This window comes from Sinohyriopsis cumingii, chromosome 19 (assembly GCF_028554795.1).
Source record: "Sinohyriopsis cumingii isolate HCF-2022 chromosome 19, ASM2855479v2, whole genome shotgun sequence".
NCBI lineage: Eukaryota > Metazoa > Mollusca > Bivalvia > Unionida > Unionidae > Sinohyriopsis > Sinohyriopsis cumingii.
In genome coordinates, this window is record NC_142979.1 from 37,687,071 (window position 1) to 37,709,423 (window position 22,353).

General features: G+C 37.1%; 1 protein-coding gene across 4 annotated transcripts; it reads left to right on the forward strand.

Moving 5' to 3' along the window:
* The first annotated feature begins 7,589 nt into the window (after positions 1–7,589).
* On the forward strand, positions 7,590–20,696 carry LOC149775490 (uncharacterized). 4 transcript variants are annotated; one of them, XM_089943113.1, is made up of 3 exons: positions 7,590–7,725; positions 10,009–10,045; positions 19,359–20,696. In XM_089943113.1, the coding sequence occupies exon 3, from the start codon at positions 19,373–19,375 to the stop codon at positions 20,192–20,194; it is 822 nt and encodes a 273-aa protein (XP_089799239.1). In that variant the 5' UTR covers positions 7,590–7,725; positions 10,009–10,045; positions 19,359–19,372; the 3' UTR covers positions 20,195–20,696. The 4 variants fall into 4 exon arrangements, with proteins under 4 accessions (XP_089799239.1, XP_089799238.1, XP_089799237.1 ...); XM_089943112.1 differs by having other exon boundaries at positions 10,025–10,045; XM_089943111.1 differs by lacking the exon at positions 10,009–10,045 and having other exon boundaries at positions 7,590–7,747.
* Positions 20,697–22,353: the final 1,657 nt, after the last annotated feature.

The following is a 22,353-nucleotide window of genomic DNA, read 5'->3' on the forward strand; positions in this document are numbered from 1 at the left end:
GGATCAATCAGAAGGTATTGATCACAGTGATCCTCTTTTCACTACACATTATCTTTATTCTAATCAGAGTGATACACGAAAATCACTTGTTGTCGGACAGGAAAAGGATCCTGTGATCTGTTTGTTTTTTTAAAGAGCCATTAGTGAACCTGAAGCTATTGAAGTTCCTATCTGTTATTTCATTACACATGGAATTCTTATGAGAAAATGGAGACCTTCTGAGGTATCTGCTGATGACGAATGGTCGGTGAACCATCAAATTATAGTTCCAAAACCATTACAGACTGGAAATACTTAGTATGGCCCATGAAACTCCATGGGCTATTCATTTAGGGATCAATAAAACTTATCACAATATCTTGACTCACTTCTACTGGCCAAAAATCAAAACTGATGTTGGTAAATACTGTAGATCTTGTTATACCTGTCAAATGGTAGGAAAACCAAATCAGAAAATTCCTAAGGCTCATCTACAACCTATTCCTGCCTTTGACGGACCATTTAGTAGAATTATGGTAGATTGTGTTGGTCCCTTATCCAAGACCAAGTCAGTAACCAATACCCGTTGACCAATATCTGTGCGTCAACAAGGTTTGAGGAGTATTAAAACTTTGATACAGTTTTATTTACTCAGTGTGGCCTTCCCAACTCTGTCCAATCGGGTCATGAGTCAAATTTTAGGTCTGGAACTTTCCAGCCTATTATGCCTGAATTTGGTATTCAGCAATTCAAGCCAAAAGTGAAATTATGGTTTGACAGAACTTCAGTGGAGAGAACTTTTGAGTTTGGTAATAATGGAGTTCTGTCCCTCTAGCTCATTCTTCAAAGTTTTCTTCAGATAATTTATTATGGCCCTTACAAAGTTAAGAAGAAAATCAATGAGTTAAATTATAATATTAGTGCTCCTCGGATCTAAATAAATATTAGGAGTACCTGTATTTTGAAAGAGATAGCCAGTTAAACATGCAATTAATTTAGTTGTACCTTTCCAACTCACTGTAGACTGAAGTGAAGGAATATCATCTGATTCTACTGATACTGGAGTCACAAGTCTTAGGAATTCATTAATTATGAATAACCTGGACCAGAAACTTTCACATTTCCAAGAGCAAGAAAGAAATGAACTTAAACAGTTATCATTTGAATATGAGAACTTATGCCAAGTATGTCACCAAATTTGACCTTCTAAAAAGATTTTGGCAATTTCCACTAACAGAAAGATCAGAAGAAATTTCAGCATTTGTGAGCCCAGATGGACTTTACCAATATAAAATAATGCCGTTTGGGATGAAAGGATCACCTAGTACTTATCAAAATCTCTTGAATATGATTACCGCTGGTCAAGACAATAGTGACGTGTACATTGATGATGTCATCATCTACAATGACACATGGAAAGAACATTTAGCAACAATTTGGAAATTCTTTGACATGCTCACTGATGCATGTTTGGCAATTAAGTTATCTAAAAGTGAGTTCTGCCATGCTAGTGTAACTTTTTTAGGACATATCGTGGGACATGGACAAGTTAACCCTATACAGGCTTAGGTCAAGGCTATCTCTGAATTTCCCGTGCCTGTTAATAAAAAGCAACTGATGCGATTTTTAAGTATGACCGGATACTATCGAAAATTTCGTTCCAATTTTTCTATAATTGCTGAACCCCTGACAAATGTATTGACTAAGAAAAACACGTTACTTTGGACTGAAAAATGTCAGGAGGCTTTTGACAAGTCGAAAGCCATACTTAAAAGCGCGCCAGTTCTTACAGCTCCAAATATCAGCCAATCTTTTAAATTGTTGAAGCAAGGGATGTTGCGGTTGGAGTAGTTTTGATTCAAGAAGATGAAAATTGTATAGGTCATCCAGTGTGCTACTTTTCTAAGAAAATAAAAAAACACCAAAGTAATTATTCAGCAATCTAGAAGGAGGTTTTGGCTTTGATACTGGCATTACAACATTTTGAAGTTTACTTTAGTTCAGGTCTTTCTTCGATTATTGTGTTTAATGACCACAACCCCAATACTGTCATCGGAAAGATGAAAAATAAAACTCAAAGACTACTAAGGTCGAGTTTGTTGTTACAAGAATATAATCTTGACATCAGGCACATCAAGAGAAAAGGTAATTTAATAGCAGACGCACTTTCTCGTGTATAACTATGTATTATTTCATGTATACTGTCTGTAATTTATATAAGTTCATTTTAACCTCATGTATAGTTAGTCTGTGGTAAAAAGAAAGCTTTATCATAGAAATCTTTCTTTTCTTTATGGGGGTAAGTGTTAGTTATATTTGATTTAATTATATCTGATTTAATTGTTCGTAAGTTTTAAAATCTTTTTATTTGAAAACTGTATGTGTAAAAAAAGTTTATGTTCAGTTTCTCCCACATTTAAACAAAATCCACTTATGTTTGCCATTCCATAAATTATTAGTGTCACTGACATTTTTTGTTTCAATGCAAACATACACTTATGTACACTGTTTTAAAAACTGTTGACAAAATCTTATAAGATTTTGTTTTGTTACACATTATTCTTTCACAAACTAACATCTAATTTCTGCAGGTCATTTTATTGAAGGAAACAGGACATCAATGTTGCCAAAATTCATAGCCATTTCTTAATACATAAAATACGATCCCGCCCCCACTGTACCGAATTGTGCATAACCAATACTCAGTATCCGTTACGCAACAATACTAACGTCTGTGTGTGTTATATACTAGACAGTAATGTCAGTAAGATACAAAAGAAGGCGATGAACAACTTGTTCAACTCTTGTGTACATTGGTTGTGTCTGAGTGAAATTAATGAAGTTTACGTGTATTTCAATACACTTCTGATTTTATTCGTTATTAATCTAAAGCTATTACTTAATACTGTCAAACTCGGAGTGTTGGAATAGATTAGTCAACTTCTGCAATTTTATCGTTCATGTGATTGTATGTTTACCACAGTCAAGTTATTTAAACGCTTGTTTTTCATGGTCCTCACTAAAAATGGAATTTGCTTACAGCCGTGCACTCATATGTGGACAGAGACAGAGTCGGGCATTGAAATAATAAGAAACATTTTCGTTGTGACTTGATTGACTTTCAGTATTGGAAAATTAGCGAAACTTACCAATTGAAGTTTGATGATTAATTCGTGTTTGAATTGTGCACGCTCAAATTGTGCAGAAAACATTCCCCTCTCATATTGTCTATTATTCGGGAAAAATCGTCCCATATTGCTACTAAAAAAAAATCGCTGTGTGGCATCATATCAAAGCCATATGTTGGCTGTATCATCTCAAACATCCAAAGGTAATGAAAGCGATGATGAATCCCCCAGTAATAAGGAGGTTTTGGTGACTTCTTTGTTTGTTGTTTATAGACTTTCTTTGGGTGGATGTTATTGTTGTTCATTGTTTATTTTTGCTTCGTTTTTATCTTTTTATGGCATTATCATTAAAATGCAGACTCTCAGCCGTATTCAATTAAGCGACATCGATAAAACGCCAACTCTGCTAATATTGCAGATGATGAAGCCCTAGTCATGGGCGTTAACAACGGTTTTAATGGTGGATTCGCGCAACGTCATGCACAACTTCGTGGAGGCTCATTGTGGTTCTCATGCGATTTTACTCAACTGCATGGTTTGGGTTTGCGGAGTTGTCAGCAAGATTGGGCTTTTGTTATTTATTTTTGGGGGGTTGGGGTGTTTGGAGGGGGTCTTGTTGGTGGTGTTTGTAGTTTTTTTTGTGTTCTTGTCTTGTTGTTTTTTTTTTTCGGGGTTTTGGGTTTTTTCATAGCTAAACTCACAGTCGCATTATTTCGTTAGAACAATGCGAACGATACAATTTTGCATCATGGAGCTGCCGTTGAAGGTAAAGTTGAATTATCAAAGCTACATGATGGTTGCCTGTGTTAGCCCTTCACTAGTCACAGAAGACCGTTTATTGTTGTTTTGAAGTCTGGAACCATGTAAACATTCCGTATCTCTCGCATACAACAGACGCGCACTCAGTAACTAATATCCAAGAAATTTTAGGTGACAAGTAAGTATTCTTCATTGTCTTACCGCACCAAAACACACGTTCCTGGCGTTTCAAAATGCAAATAGAGATAATGATCAAGCCCGTAAGATGAGTATAATATTTTATAGCTTAGAAGTGACTGACATTTCTTTGCAGCGAAACGGTCATCAGGAACAATTTGGAGAAATGTTGCATCAGTTATCAGCAGGCACGGCCCGTCCACACAGATGAACATGGAGGTTGCATAGGGCGCCAAGTTAAATCTGGCATTTGAGGAAGGCGGGGGGGGGGGGGGGGGGGGCAGGGGGAGGGGGAGGGGGCAAAAATGCTGGCAGCTATTATACGGCCGCCCCTGCTTTCCAGACAATAAAGTCGCACGTGCATATCGGAGTGTGTAGTCGTACCTGGATCGGTAACAAAACGGTGACACGGGTCTGCAGATATCACAGCACGACTTCCTTTCATAATACCCGATTAATTACTTTTCACTGGAACACCTTGAGTTGTTCAGACAGTTCGTGGTGGACGTGTACTTTCATGCGCTTGTAGTGCGGCAGGCGGCGGTTGCGGATGTTGTGCTGTGATCCTGTTTGACAGGACTATGTTGTTCGAGGGCACGCTTGATATAATGTGGGTGCTTGGCGTCTGTTGAAAATTCATATTACTTAAACATGTAACGTTTTCAAAAAACAACGTCCTATCGTGAAGTTAAGGCTGGGCTTAGTCAAAAGCAGCTTGCGAAAATAAACAGCACTGATTGCGGGGTCACATTAAGGCTTTCTCAAGAAAGGTTAACTGGAACTTGTTCAACTGTCCCCGAGCAATTGACGGAGACAACTTAATCGGCTTGATGCAGCCAAACGAAAGAACACAGAGGTGATATTAAAGTTGTCAAAGAGGTGACACAAAGCAATTAAAAACGAAAGGGTCTAGTCTTGAATTTCTGGGGAAATGAATTTGACAGTATGACATCAGTCTCTTTATGGTTCTCTTATTCTATTCATCTCTTTATCCTGGTGTTGTTCTCTTTATCAAGTAGTGTACCTTTTCATGGGATTGAAGGTAAATTATTAAGAATATAGTAAGGGTCCTGTTGCAGAGCAAATGCATTTGGGTCATTTCTAGTTTTCTCAGTTCTCTGTATCCTCCATCTTTAATGTCCAAAAGCTTTCTTCTTAGGAACATTTGGTTTATATAAAATGTTGCAACTTAATGTAAAAAACAAACAAACAACGGCATAATACAATTGATCAAACTAGCATTACAAAATCGCAAATGAGACGAAAGTATCACCCAAATTCATTATAATCCGGCATAAATGATATAACTTTCCCATCCCTCCCCTATTCGATTCCACAGATTAAATACACTTTTTTCTGGTAAACATGGTTTTTCGAAAACAGAAAGAACGCCTTTTCACAACAAGACTCTTGGTTACATCCGATTGCTTGAAGGCACCTGCCATTTACGTATGATAAGTTACTTATTGCAAACTGATCCAGATTGTATTGTATCCAGGTTAACTATAAGTCGGTATCTCGCAAACAACAAAAAATCATTATTTTAAAATACATTCAATGTGAGTGCAAATGATAATAATTTTGCTAGCATGGGATACAAAAGTATTATTAAAGCAAGTTATCATTGTTTAAACTTACCGACAGGATATCAAATACATAGGTTATTTTATTACAATGCAAACCAACCTCGGAAAATTGACTTTGTTATCTTTTTAGTGTGCCGATTTTTTCTTCTGAAGTCGGCCGACAAAAGGAAGCCAGGTTTGGTTCCTTTGGATTCTTTAAGTGTGCCGATTTCTTTCATCTTTTTTTTTTTTTTTTTTAAATAAAGTCTGCCGACACAGGGAAGCCAGCATTGATTCTTTTTACCTGTATTAACCGGATTTTTCAAAATAAATTGAAACAATGGAACAGTTTTGAAAGCGACACAATCTAGTGCGTCGTGCACGCATACCGATATAAGGCTGAACAGTAAATTAGTTTTCATTAGTTTCATCTAAAATATTCCCTATCCATAGTTTATAGTGTTTTATTTTTCGACAACAAGAAGCATGTACTTCGTCTTGTAGGGATAAATTTATGTCATTTCCGGTTGCGTCCTCTATAGGTGGGAAATCGTAACTAAGGGGAAGTAACAGTGTTGTATACTTCTATTTCGAGTAATTAAATTATTGTTTCTTCTTTACATTTGATAAAAAAAAATTGTATGCGAGTATAACTAATTTTAATCGTGTAATGCAAATCTGATATAAATAAGAAAATGTTGGAGTATGGCCGGTGACCTTTAACCTGGAACGAATTATAACTCTGTCTTGTATGATTTTATTTATTCACTCCATATATAGTTGTCTTTCTTGATATAGTTATTGATCCGCACGTATGATGTGGGATCCAGATATATCTGTCTGTCTGGACCATAAATGTCAGCTTGTAATTAGAATTTAAGGCACATATCTTTCAATTCTAAACAGAAGTCAAGTTTGTTAATGCATTTAGCCGGATGTCGATTTTCTAACTCTAGCAAGTTGATTCCCGTACAAGGCGAACCTTGTCTTTCAGCTCAGCCCCCATCTTCTTTCCCCATTACTAAGGGTGTGAAGCTAAATGAGTGTATGACCAAGGGACTGGAGCGCAGGTTCATGTGAGCCAGGCGATAAGTGCTGTAACTCGCTTGGGAGGGAAGGGGTAGATTCCTCCTTCCAACAAATTATAAAACACTGTAACCTGTTTCGTTACATTAGTATCAGGTCATGTAAATTTATTCCGTGTAATCATAGTAAATACTATATGGGACCAGTGATAACCGCCTTTGTCCGTTTCATATATATATATATATATATATATATATATATATATATATATATATATATATATATATATATATATATACTTGTGAGTTTGCAATTACATTTTAATGCAAATACATACACTGTGCTTCTAACAGAACTGTAGGCAGTGCTAGATATTTAAATCTCTTGGAGAGGCAGGTCGAATAAATTAGGGTACTTAAGAATTTAATTGTCTAATATATTGTTGATGTCACGGATGATGGGAATACTAATCAGTTTTACGTGCTTGTAAGAAAAAGTAATCAGATTATTTGATACAGAATTTGCATTCATACATAATAACTGTTCAAAATTATTACTTATAGACCCTCCTTTAAGTAATTTAAGGAGCGCGATAGCATGCAAGAGCGATCGCGTTCCTCATAACACAAGGGCTGGTACATCACAATTTTAGAATTGCAATCTATGTCATGTTCAGTTCTGAATATCTTATCATTTTAACATTAAATGAGGTGAATGTTTATGTTATGGTTTACATCTACTTAAAACATATTTGGTCTTAATGAAGTTAAATAATTTAGACCCGGTAATAATTTGCTTTGAAATATTCTGTTGTATGATATTGTTAACAATTGTCGAATTACCAAAACATTTATCACTTGAACACGAAAATTGACCCGCATAAGCTATTCCTTCCGGAATCTATTATGTTTTTTTTTTTTTTCTTCATTAATACAGTTCATAGCTTCGTATAATCGAATACGCCCAACGCGTAGTTGGGTCCGTATCTCACTGTTACTGCCAAACTATAGTTAGAACTGACTTTTCGTTGAGCATCCCTTTCTGAAGATCGATCATCTGATAATTTACCCTTCATTCAAGCAACTCACCTGGTAAGAAGACTACATCTAAATGGTCAGTTTGTTGAACAAAATGTGTTTTCTCGTGTTGCTATTGATTATTGTTGGCAGGAATCATCGACCTAAGGCTGCGTTACGTCCTCTAAGTCTAAAAATCTGTTAATGCATGCTATGTTTTTGTTGTGATCTGAACAGTTATTATTTTGTTGTCAGAAGCAACTAAAATAGAACTTTGATATTTCAAGCCTCTTTTATTTTTTTAAATGGGTAATTTGTTTGGGTATCAGCCTGTTAAAAAATATGGCATACATGTGATTGATACTGGGTTGAACTCGATTATATAGTTTGTTTATAGCGTCGATAACAGATTTTATACGACTATTAGTTTAGTGTTGTCGTTTTTGCGGTCGACTTATTTGATAGCTTCGAAACTTTCTGATGCGGAATATAAAGGATTATCAAATATTTTAATTGAACTGGCAAACATGAAATCATTAAATGGCTGTAACTGTCACATAACATGATACTATGTATCATATTTAACCTGTTGTTTTTTAAAAAAAAAATTTCTCCTTACGTAGGGGGATTTATAAGGATGAATTACTTTAATAAAACTGCCGAACATAAATGCTTTAAAAGACAGCTTTGTCATAAAAATATTTATGTATCAATATAAAAGAATCGTCATAGTAGAAAAATACTTTAATGACATCATCCGTTTTAATTGCATGATCTGTTGTTTTAAAGAAATAATTTCGCCATGTTGAATGTAATTGTAGCATATACTTGTATTTAGTAATTGCATTACTTTGTTGTGGGTGATTTGATCACTTGTAAAAAGGTTATTATGTTTACTCAAGGAGAATTCGTCTTTTCTAAAATAAAGTGGAATTGTAGGCAAATGTTTGGAGCATGCTTAAACTAGATGTTGATGCTATGTTAGATTTATCATGATAAATGGCATCATGCCACATGTGCATTGTGCTTGTTGGAGAAGAAGCAGAAAATGGTTGGTTCCATTTCATAGGTTTCCAAGAAGTTAAATTTAAGGAAAAACTTGTTAAAGGACTTGAAGTTGGGGGATGAAGGCCTATGAAATACAAATATACCGTGTTTGTTCGTGCCATTCTTTTATGGGTCATGTGTCATGAAGGTGCGTCTCTACAGTTTCTCATATTGCAATAGGTTTAATTTTTAAAGAAAAATAATTTGCGACATTTTCCTCGCTGGCTAACATTATTTAGTCTTCTTAAATACTGGAGTCCACATGGTAGCCACAGAGGCTGAGGTAAAAATCCCATATGCTCTTTTCTCACCCATGGCTGCCTGCAAAATGATATCCTTGTTTTTCTCATGAATATCCATAAACTTGTGAGCACAAGACACATTTTCTTGCAATGATGACCCAGCATAACCTTTCACGCTGTCTGAACAAGGTTTCTTTTCCAAGTACATTCACTTGTTATTAATAAAATTGGCACTTTCATCAGCATGTAGGAGAATTTTACATTGCAATTTAAATGCCTAATCTTGCTGTTGGCAACCACAAAATGACTAATCTTGCTGTTGGCGGCCACAAGATGCCTAATCTCACTGCTAGCAGCCACAAAATGCCTAATCTTGCTGCTGGCAGCCACAAAATGCCTAATTTTGCTGCTGGCAGCCACAAAATGCCTACTCTTGCTGCTGGCAGCCACAGAATGCCTAACCTTGCTGCTGGCAGCCACAAAATGCATAATCTTGCTGCTGGCAGCCACAAAATGCCAAATCTTGCTGCTGGCAGCCACAAGTGAAAATAAAGGAGTGTAGAAGATTGTCACCCTTGCAGTCTGATTTGAGACTGATAAAACTATGGAATATAACTTCATTGGAGCCCCAATATTTTGTTTAAGACTTTTGTTTCTGTGAATGAACCAGTCGCATATTAATCAAATTTAAGGGTGCATATGTCCCAATGGGATGCGTGAAAACTTGTTCAGGACTCAACAGCATTGTTTTAGAATTAAAATATATCCGATTTACACTGATATGTATATATTAATATTTGACAAGAAATGCAAAACAATCTTAATAAGGTGCATGTTAACAAAAATAAAATACATTTACATAGCCTTTATTGTGTTAAACATGAACAAGGTAAACTTTTTAGTAAGTGGAAAAAATACGAAAAAGAAAGTTGGATGATGGGACAGTCATCAAAAAGAGCAGACAGCTGTGTTTTTCAGATTCTTAAATGAGACTATACATGTACATGGTTACTTGTGGGTAGAGGGTTGGAATTTTCTTTCCAACTAGAATATGTTTCTTTTACTTCAGGTGATATCTTTTTCAGTACTACAGTATATTGGATATGGTAAGTTCCTTTTTTATAGAAAGAATAGCAACAATATTTATTCAGATATTTAAAGCTATTTTTGGGGGCTGTATCTTTTAAAAAGCCACATTCCCCTCTCCCCCTTCAAAAATGTAATAGTTGATCCCTTATGTTACCCAGCTAAACATGTGCATTGTAAGGACAGTTTGATTTTGTTATAATTTTATTAGCAACCAAGCATGGGTGTTGGAGTTATATGTGAATTAAAATTAACCATAGGCCTACATTGATTCAGAACTTGGGGCTCATATTGGAAATCCAATCTTAAAACAGTCCCTATTTTTAACATGGGGATGGTATTATAGGGTTAGAAGTGTTTATTTGGTCAAACAGGTAATTTTGACAGGTAATGTTAATATTTGTTATTACCGGTACAATCCAAGCATATCTTTACAATACTGCACTTGACAGATACAATCAAAACACACCACATGTACAAACCAGCACTTGTTTTTTGATTACTATCCAATCATATGCCCATACAATCCAAACAAGCACCCCTACCCTCCAACAAAAAGGGTAGGAAGTGTGGATACACCCACATTCACACATATAAAAACATGCTATCACATAAAAAGGGGTTAGGATGTTAAAGAAAGGGGATGAAACATACTATCCAACACACATACACACACACACACACGAAATGTTTAAATAAACCCTACTATACCTTTACATACAAGCACATACTATTGCAAGAGAAGAGATAAAAGGGGATTGTATGTTCTAGTTGTCAACAACATAGACATATACCAAAGCATACATACTAAAAAAAAATTTTAAAAAATTGATTTTGCAATATTAATTACTTCAGCAAGATTAATTACTTTCCTTTCCAGAGATCTGGATGGCTCTGGAAAGGGCCATTGGAGTTGTTAACCAAAGTTAGTTAGCACATACCACACCACTTCACTGTTCTTCTCCTTGAACTTGTTCACACTACTGGTACTCTCTTCAGACATCCCTGCCTTTCCACATAAATTCTTCTCTTCCAGATATCCATGTCCATAATATTGATGACAGCACATGTTGCCTTCACAAAAACGAGGTAGTCTGGGTTAAACAGCATGTTCAAAACAGGGGTAGAAAATTCTACAGAGGCATACATGGTATAATTGCTGTTGAGAATAGGTGAAACAATGGGACAGCACCCATATATGTAGAACATAAGACAGGAAAAAAATGGACTGAAATGTTCCCTAAATTTAATAGCAAGTATGAGCGTAGGGTCTCTCTTCCAGTTAAAAGAGAGCGGACATCTGAAGTCACATTCATTATACAGACGAACCAGTATTTGAATGTTGTATCATTTCAGCAAATCATGCGTACCGTACCTATGGTTGAAACAATGAAGACAATAGTATATTGATGTTCATCTGCTGTGGATACCTCTTATACTCAGAGCAATGGTAAGATACCATGTCCACTAATGCAGCTATCACCAGTATCCTTCTTCCAGAAAAGGATGACCACAATTTAACTTTGGATAATGTTTTGTCATCACTGCAAGAACGTTTGTTTGTGAGAGTACTATTTTCTTCACCTCCATCTCCATCAATACCAATAGTGGATGATTTCATAAAGAGACAGAAAGATGAAATGGAGAAGTTTTTGCAAGGACAGAAAGAAGCAGAAGAAGAATTTATTGAACAAGAGCAGGAAGAGGAAAGAAAAAGTGAGAAAAAGAAGAAGAGGAAGGAGATGAAGAAGAGAAGAGAAAAACTTTGAATTGTGATAGACAGAATAAAGAGAGTGAAAACACATTGTTGTGTTTGCTACAAAACATTTTGGTTGAGTTAAAAATTATCTGAGACTAATTTATTAGATTTCAGTAGCTAAACCCAAGAGAAAGAGACTTTCACATGCCAGCCTTTCATTACTGCATCCATGCTTACTGCCACTGAGATGCCATCAGCAGTTACTTCTACTACCACTACCAAAATTGCAACATCAGCAGGAGGAGGACGAGTAGGTTGACCATGGAAAGAGATTGCAAAAGTTAAAGCTGATTATATCAAGTCCATAAGATTTAAAACAAAGTCCAATGGTTCTTTTCAGCCCACATATATCTCATAGAAATGAGATATTACTCAATGATTTCGAAATCTGTAAAACTTAAATCCTTTTCCACACAAATTGATGATGTGAATGAATGAGTGTTTTTAAGTGTCTTATTCATGCTATAAAAAGATAAAAACAAAGACACTTACATTTTATTTGGTATGTTCTCTTTTTATCAGATCAGAATGCATATTTCATAGCACATCACAATAGTCTATTTTCTGCTTGTTTCCTTCTTTCACTATTTTTATTTTTCTCTGGTATGGGTTCTTCCTCTTCTTTGTCTTTTAGTTGTCTTGACTTCTTGCATTTCTTGGCAGATATTGTTTCTTCACTTTTTTGAAGAACTCTCCTCTCACTTCTGCTTGTCCATAGGACACTCTGAAGACCAATGACCTTCTTGTCATTTTGATAACAGGCATCCTTATCTTTGTCTCAGTGGTCACCTGTCTTTCCTTCGCTTTGATGAAGTGGACATTATGGCACCAATATCCCTTCTCTTGACAGATATAGCAAGTATCTTGACCATTATCTCGAGATGAATAGTTAATGACTCTTTGTCTATCCTTGATGAATTGTTTTAACTCATGCATCTTCACAATCTGAAAGCTGAGAGTAAGAAACTCTCTCTCTCTCTCTCTCTCTCTCTCTCTCTCTCTCTCTATATATATATATATATATAGAGAGAGAGAGAGAGAGATGTGGAGTTAGTGTATGTAAAATTTAGTAAAATCAAATTTTATTTTGGGATCAAAATGAAATGATCAAACTTTGAATGGAAGAAACCAAGAGGTGACAGCGACTTTCAGTGTCTTCTCGTACGCTTACTTAAGTGTTAGCCCAATTACATGCCAGTGATTTTTAAGATGACACGAGTGAGCCTGAACCAACACCTTTAACTTCTGCCACAAGACCAAGAGAGTTCAGATCCACCCAGACAGAAAGGCGTTTAGTAACTCTTGATTATTATTACATTCGAGATGCATAAAAACTGGCTTCCAGAAAATTTGGAACGACGGCTTACACCTGCATGGTGCAAATTAAAAAGTTAAAGTGTTAAGAGCTATCAAAGAAAGCAGATTTCATTACAGATTTGTGGGATTCCTTGTTAGAGACATTGAAACGACAGTGCCAAGATAAAGAGGGCGATCGTTTGAGACTCTTTTTCCATCACAACAGTTGAAGCATCCCGTTTGGATCGTGTACATTGCCAGAATTGACGACACTGTCCAAAGCATCGACAAATTTCAACACGCTCAGTGGTCTGAAGACGGCTTTCACAAGGCCAGCGGAAACGTCACTCTTTAAATGACACACGTTTCGCCCCAAGAGATTGCTGACCACCTCGTTATGCAGTCAGAGTATATTCTCGAGGGAAGCTCTCATATTTTATAAATCTGACTTCCTTAACGGAAAATACATTCATGTGTATCAACATCAAGAGAGTGTTGATGCCATTACTAGTAACACAGGATTTCTCGGATACAGATACTGCTATGAGAAATGCCACCAAGGATTTGCCAATCGGAAGTAACACTTTTATTGCGGAGAGAGACTTTAGGGCTGTGCAGTCTCCATACCATACGTTCCTGAAGGAAACGAATGAATCCATTGCTCAACATGCAAGCTAACCTATGTCAGCCCGTTTTATTACGAGCAATATCATATGAAGCAAGTTCAGCAATGGAAAAGTGCTTGCAAATTGTTGAAACTGTGCTCCGATTGAGGGTATCTGAACGGAACCAATAGCTCCAGGGCGCATGTTTGTCCAGGAAAGAAAAGATGCCATTTTTGTCACCAAGTCGTGGTTTAAACATCAATGCTACATACAGAAATATGAGAATGACCCGTATAAACAGCTTAAGGACGACCATATCAAGGAGAAAATAGACAATTAGATTTACCTTTTTTTTGTTACTTTGAATGTATGCAAGAGACTGGCATTCACATCCTAAATTTCTGCATAGTTCATACTGCTTGTGAGAGTGTATAGAAGAAATTATATTCTTTTTCACAGTCCCAATTGTAGTAACAATACTGGAAGATGTGAAAACAAATCTTTCTGGGTCCTCGGACGCTTGCCGATTTTACCAAATGGATTTTAGACCTAGACGACACCTGGAGTGAAGATGACGTCCAGTACTACGGGTACTGCCATCGATATGCCACGGTGATGGGTCACAGTTTCTCGGGATATGACGGAAAATTTCTTCTTAAATATTGTTCAGAACAAGCAATCTACATGTCCCAGTTATCATGGATGGAGCCAAACTTATTTACATGATAGTGGGACAAGTTAAGTTTAAAGATTGCATGCGGCATTTGACCAGGCCTTTGAAGAGAATGCATAAAATGTGTGGAATGAGAAGAATGGGCCGTAGCCTATTTTCTACACCTTTTCAGTGTTTAAACTAATTAACACGTTGTACTCTCGCATTTGGCATGACTTTCGTTACCACATCCTTGACGATATGCACACAGAACAATGAGAAGCATTCTACGCTTGGCACCAAACCCGCTATTAAAATCCGTTTGACGTTCAGGAAAAAATGTTAAATTATTGCCAATCCGATCTGGACATTTTACATACTTGCTGTATACAATTTCGATAATTATAACTGGCTCACAGAGGTTTCGATCTTTTGAAGGAAGCTGCTACCATCGGTAAAGCGTGTAGATTAGTCTATGTATAGACGTTCATGTCTGAGAAAAAACTGGCCGCTATATCCCCTCAGTCTTACCGTTCGGTCAGCCGTTGAAACCTTATATTACTTGTATGAAAGTGAAGAAAGATGTATAAAACATGCTAAAAAACGGTAGAAAATAGAGAACTGGAAGTATTTCAGTGGATGACTGGATTTAGAAGAAAAAAAACATTGTCTATGAACTCCAGGGATGTTCATTTCACAGATGCACCACATGTTTCCTTCAATGAAACGTAAGTCATTTCACAGAAATTGCAGTGGAAGAGTTTTATTAACAAATATACCAACGACATACGACTTTTGAAAGACAATGGTGTCAAATGACAGAAGCACAGGAGCACGATTACGGTCAATGTTTCAAACCGATCCCGAATTTAGACGCATTTATGAAAGTTACGACATGATGGACATCGAGCCCTTGAATCCACGCGAGAGTTTGTTAAGAGGACGAACCAGTGTGTCATGCTTGTTGTTCTATGTGAATTAATGTCACGGGTAAGAAATCAGATGCATGGACGTGTGCTAGTTGTATCTTCGGATGTGCAAATATGATAGATTTTCTATTGGGCACGCTGGTATGCTGACAGAACACATTCTTCAGCACGAAGGATTATTCAGATGCAACGTTTTGCTTCCAAACCACTTGTACCATCCTGTCTTAACATTGCCACCATTACCAAGGAAACGTGTTTTTTATGTTGTGCATGTCCTGAAAGATACAATGAAAACCACACTTGTTGTCTAAAGAAAAACGGCTGCGCTTTGACGGGAACGTTAGTGAGTATCGAATTGTTTTAAGCTCTTGATCATGGATACCAACTGTAAAATGGTACCAGATTTTGCACTTTCCTACCACAGAGTAATACTAAAGGACGAGGCCTCCAATAAAGTGATTTTCTCAAACTACGTGAATGAATTTATCAAACCGAAACAAGAAGTTTATGGTTATGAATCTTCGTATCAGACCACGGAAGATAAAAATCAGTTTACAGAGCGATACCAGTCCTTAGAAGACATCACTTTTGAACACATGGAAAATAAGAAAGAAGACGATCGTTTTCCAAAGTTATGTTAAATTGTTTGTGGGTAAAATTACCTAGGAAAGAACACTTGACAGATGCTATCTTCAACTTATAGATGACACAGAGAAACTCGTGAACACGTGAAAATTTTCCGTATAGATTATTTCTTGGTCATTTAAGAAGAATGGACAAAATTTACACCTCCTGACGCATTGCCGGATTAAAACATGTGGTGACCCTTAGGCAGTCGAAATCCTGCCCCCCCCCCCGCAAATTATCTTCTAATACGTGTTATCAATATTATTTTGATCTGTTGTCGCAGGGTCCCTATGCTGGTGCCTACTCTGCCTATTTGGTAATCCCGCACTGCCCTGACGAGTTTGGAAATCTCATCATTGTAGCGTATGTTAACAATTGTTTTTTGCCTTGGAAATGTTAGGTTGATAGAGTCTTTCATTTTGTCATTTTTATGTATATATTTCTGCCTCATAGTTATCACTCAAAGATCGAATTGGGCCATTTGGGTGCATGGACGGACGAGCACCCAAAACCACTATCATCAGTTTTGTTAGCGGTGGCCCTAACAATTTATTGATATCAATACTTTACAGTCCAGAAAAGACCGAGACTTTCGCGTCAAAACGTAGGACCCATATAGAACTGTACATGTACAAAACCATCAGATCAATAGTCAATATTTAGAAAAATGTTTATCAAATTGTCTACCGGATACGTGTGTGACTTACAGACCATAAAACGCCGCAAGGTCATGCTGAGCTCCAGTTAAAAAGAAAAGGATAACTTCCAAGACCAGCAGGTCATTGTAACTACAAACGTCGACCGAGAAAGATGATGAATAATTCCACACAGCAACCGAGTGAGAGCCCACTATGAACCCCAATTTCAACTTTGAGGACAGCATTAATTGACAGATAATGACGAATTCGACACAACAAACGAGTGAGTGAACCACTATAATGAAACCAATGCGATACTGAGCTATGCAACCAAATTGATACCATACCCTGTGATATTAGCAATGCAGCATGACGTTACCCCTCCTCTACTGTCGAATGTGGTGCCGTTCATCTGCCGTACCTTTATCTAGCGAAAGTGATGCATCACAACCTTTCTGTTTTACTGATGCCTTGTGTTTACCTATGGGCCTCGTCCATGCACTTGCAAACCACTACGGAAACCACTACTAGCTCATTAAGATGTAACAAGAAGAATAACATTTCCTGTGATTTTTCCTGGTTTTGTGACTTTGAAAGTCGATTCCAGACGTCAAAGGGAAATTACCTAAATATATGGAAGGACTGACTTCAAAATCGTCAGCCAGGGCCGGAATTGTTTACTTGAGAGACGACTTACTAAAGAATCGTCAAGGAGATAGTGAAAGTCGTCAGGATCAAGGCAGTTTGGGCAGAGGATAGGAGGGAAAGGTATAGACTGAAAAAAGAGTGGAAAGAGGAGTGAAGGAGAGAAGAGAGGGAGTTTGACAGTAAATTTCTCTTCGATTAAAATCCAAGAGAAATTCAGAAGAGGGATTATCCAGATTAGAAGCCAGAGAAGCAGGTGGAGGAGATGGAAGACTAAGGGTGAGGAGGACAACGGACCTAGTTTTAGGCTCATGGTCTCCACCAAGGCAATTTTTAAGACAACACGTGCATCCAGTGGTATGGGGAAAACAGCGTGTAGCCTGCGGTGCCTGCGCTGGAGGTGCGACCACTACTAAGAACGTTGTAACCTGTTCAGGGTTGCCCAGATCATTTGAAGAAACCAGTTACTAATCTTATATGCCAAAGACTTTGTGTGTTTTATGTATGTGTGTGTTGCTATATATAAATGTTATTGACAACTAAAACTTAAAATCTCTTTGTACCCCTTGTTTTCTGATATTGTGTGTTTGTATGTAAGGGTATATTAGTACATGTGAATGAATGATTGCATGTTCGTATGAAAGTGCCTATTTCGCCCCCTTCTTTTACATCTTACCCCCCCCCACCTTGTGTAATAGAATGCTTGTCTGTATGTGTGAAAGCGTGTGTCCGCACGTCCTACCCTTTTCGCTGGATGGTAGGTTATGTGTTTTTGGATAGTAATCAAAACGCTGGTTTAGGATTGTTTATGCTGGTTGTTTGGATAGTGTATATGATGTGTTTGATTGTAAAGATGTGTTTGGATAGTGTATATGATGTGTTTGATTGTAAAGATGTGTTTGGATAGTAATCAACAATTTTAACGTTATCATTCCCGTTTGACCAAATAAATCTTTTGACGCCATAAAACGTTTAACCCTGTAAACATTTTTTTTTTACCTCGAAAACACTTTCGACCACGTAGACATAATTTACACTATACACACTGCTGACCTTATACACACTTTTAACCCTAATATACCATCCACATATTAAACTTGGACCATTTTAACAGTGGATTTTGCGAATGACCCCTAAGTACCACACCAATGTAAACCTATGGGCAATGTTAATTACCGTATGACTCCTAATTTGCACATTTAGTTTATCGGCAGGTCAGGTGTGCCAACAGAGGGTGCTTTTGACAGCTTCATCTTCAAGATCAAATAATTGTTCTTTGTTTAAGTTACTAGTTTCTCTGCATTTCACACACACGGCAACTGATGACAGTTCATTGGATTTACAGCAATTACATCAATGCGGTGCCTGGAAAATTGTCCGTTATCAGTTGCCTAGGCATTTATTCTTCATCGAGGAAAGATACTATAGTAATTAGGACTTATAATCATCAACATTGTCCATTTTCATTTTTATCTGGGTTCCTAAACGCTATTTTCATTGAAGAGTTTCTTTTAAAATGAATACATATGGACTTGTAGAACACGTAAGTTCCTCCAGAATTATTACCTATAATCTCATTCTTTTTTGGAAAGATACCCATTAGGTCTCAGAATTATACACAATAATTTTAAATGTAATTTTTTACTTTCTTTTTACCTTAATCTCTTAGTTCAAAAATGATAGGTATGTGTGAAAAGATTCACAGTAGTTTCCCTTGACTCGGTGGTTCTTCTTAGATTCTGTTTCTGCCAAATATACTAGTTGTCGTCTCTTATGCTGAAAATATGGTGTTAAACCAAACAAAACATAACTATAAGAGGAATATCTGACCATTCTTTATTTTCGGAATGTCACATAAATTAGTCTGTCAGCACCCGTGTTTAGTGGTTGGAGCGTTCCCGTTGGATGCGGGAGGTCGCGGGTTCGAACCCCTGCCGAGACATACCAGATACTTATAAAAATGGTACTAATAGCTGTCTCACATGGTTCTCAGGACTGGTCGGCCTGGTGTCAGGATAATGTGATTGGGTGGGACATCACTATAAACTGCCACACCACAGATATCGTAGCGATGTGACTGAAAAATTGTTAAAGCTTGGTTAAAAATCCAAATCACACACACACACACACACACACACACACACATTAATCTTAATGATATATAGTCCTTTTGTGCTTTCAGAGTAACTTAAACATATGGCTGCTCTCTTGTATTCACTGTTGGGTCTGCTGAAGAGGCCGGATCAGAAGATACGGAACAACAAATACAACCTCCCAAACCCCAAGGTACCAAACCTAGAAATCGATAACAAATTCGTCCATGATAAGGCCATTTTCGTGATAGGTGACGTTCATGGGTGTTACGATGAACTTTGTGAACTGATGGACTTAGCGAGGTCTGCAGAGCCTAACAAGGAGATTTTGTTCATGTTTGTTGGAGACATTGTGAATAAAGGACCGAAAAGCTGTGAGGTTTTGTCTCTCATTAGAAGTCTTGGTGATAGTGCATTTTCTGTGCGAGGGAACCATGAGGAGGCCGTTTTGCGAGAAATTCTAAGGAGTGATTTGAATCAAGATTACGTTTTACCACATAAATACCACTGGGCAACGCATCTTTCTATGGAAGATAAGGCATTTTTGTTAGAGCTCCCATACACTATATCTGTACCTTCTTTGAACTTTATTGTTGTTCATGCGGGGATTATTCCTGGTGTAAGCTTGGGGGAACAAAACTTTGAAGACCTTGTTTCTATGAGATATATTACCAATGAGGATAATAAATATACACCAAGTAGTTTTTCATTACAAGGTTCATCACCTTGGGCATTGTTTTGGACTGGCCCAGAGCATATTTATTTCGGCCACCATGCTGCTTTAGGACTTCAGTTACTGGACTTTGCTACGGGACTTGATACAGGTTGTCTGTATGGTGGCGAGCTAACTGGGGTGTTTGCTAATGGATCCTGTCAAAGGCTCTGTGTGAAAGCCAAGACTATGTACCGAAAGCCTGATGACTGAGTAGCATAGTGTTTAATTGCTAACTCTTGCCTAAATACCTATCTACTCGCTTTCCTACCTCTCCGAGGCGACCTACTTTCTAGCATGCACACATACATACAGACTGTTCCGTATATTTCAATGTTGTTGTTTGTTTTTTCTCAATGATTATAATGTATGTATATCTGTATTTTGTTCTTGCCCTTTGTCTATACTCACATTAATGTGGTACCTGAGCAGTGGCATTTATTTTGTAAACAACATAATACATTGTTAACATTTATCTATGATCGTTGATTAAATATTCAGATCATTATTAATTGTCAACATGCTTGCTTCAATCTGAGTTAAAGATAGTTTTGATTCTGAACTTAGAAACGTCCAGAATGGAGATTTCCCATTAAGTTGACTAAGTGTTTCCAGAAAATGATAGTTGTGACCTTGGTCCAGTAGAAGGCATACAAGCTTATTTACCTACGAATTATTCATTCTTGCTTTAACACTAAAAAGGAGATTCAGCCTTCTTGTTGTCTTCAGTTTTTTAATTTGTTTGGATTTATTTATTCCAATTATTATTCACTGCTATTACAAAGTGCTCAATAATATTATTGGACTAAAACATTAGTTTGGAATTAGAGAATTTAGTCAATGATATTTTGGATTATATTATTGTGATGCATCAAAGGACTGCTAATACATCACCACATTCCAAGGCATTGGCACATGAGCACAATGAAGACTACAGACACATCGACACATTCAATATCTGAATTTAAATGTGGTACCATTGTAATTCAGTTGGAACTTCATATGTGTGGACTTGTGATAGAACTTTCAGGATTATGTCGGAATTAAATAATATTCCTCTTTAAATTTTTCACTTTGCATTATAGGCATCTTCACAAGCCAAGGTTTCGATATGTTAGTTTATTTATACCTTGGCCAATCGATCAGATAATTTAGTGCTCTGCACAGGCTGCACCTGTTGGTTTCACGAGTTTTTTCTCTAAGTATATAATGCCAACCATTCAATAGCGTGCAACAACGGCGGCCGAAAATGGTGCAGGCAATTGAAATTAAAAGGATATTTTGTAATATTATTATCGAAAATCTGACTACATACAAGAAAGAAACCATCACAAATGTATTTGAGGAATATGATGTATTTTTCCAAACATGGAACGGCAGTGGAAAATCGTTTATTTAAGAGTTCATTTCAGTTGTGTGCGCCACTTGTTTTCATCATGGAGGAACATTGTTAAAAAAATCACGGGTTTGAGGCAATTCCCGAACAACAATACCAAGAATCCCGGAAGGCGGCAGAATGTATGGAAGAAGACATTGCTAGCAAAGCCACTAATCTGCTGTCCTGAGAAAATGCCGAAATGCCTCATTATTTAATGGTTCCAGTTTGGCTTGCAAATCCGACTCGATAAAACTGGATGAAAACTAATTTGGGCCTTTACAACACCATTCAAATATTTACTTACTTTCTCATATTGACGAAATATTTGAGTCTCTTGGATTCGATTTGTTAGAGTATTTTAGGAAATTATATGTACATTAAGTTCAAAATTTTATGTAGGAAAATTTTAACCATATATAAGCGTGACTCTGATTTAAAATGTGGCTTCCTCCCCCGTCTTAACTCGTACAAGCAAAGACGAGTGTGTGTGCCGATTCACACTCGCTTATCAGTCAGGTGCCCTAATGAGCGTGTACGCATAAGTGTAGTGTTCTATCACACCAACATCTCATAATGCAATATGGATGCAAAATTACGACGAGTGTGTGCTGGTGCGATTCTCACTCGTTTCGTAAATAAATAAGTCTCATGGGGCTTCATTGCCAAGACGCACGACTCAGTTAAGTAACATACGATGTATGCATAAAAACGACGAGATCTTGGCTAGAATTCCCTCCCGTATGATTAATCAAGAATCCCACAATATGAGAATAAACCCGTCGCACATGCCCTCTTGGGCAAAAGCTACGTTAATATGCTAGTCAGACATATCGCCCCAGGGATCTAGAGGAGGAAGATAACAACTGAGGGAGCAATCAGTGCAGACCCAGTCAGCAAGCAGCCCGACTACATCACCCAGAGCCCATCAGCTATTATAGCCGCATATAACATCAAGGGTTCCAGTAGAATAAGGACATCAACAAAAGGAAACGGC

Bases quoted from the DNA above. Each gene is read 5' to 3' on its own strand.
- LOC149775490 (XM_089943111.1), top strand. From the start codon at position 19,373: ATGGCTGCTCTCTTGTATTCACTGTTGGGTCTGCTGAAGAGGCCGGAT.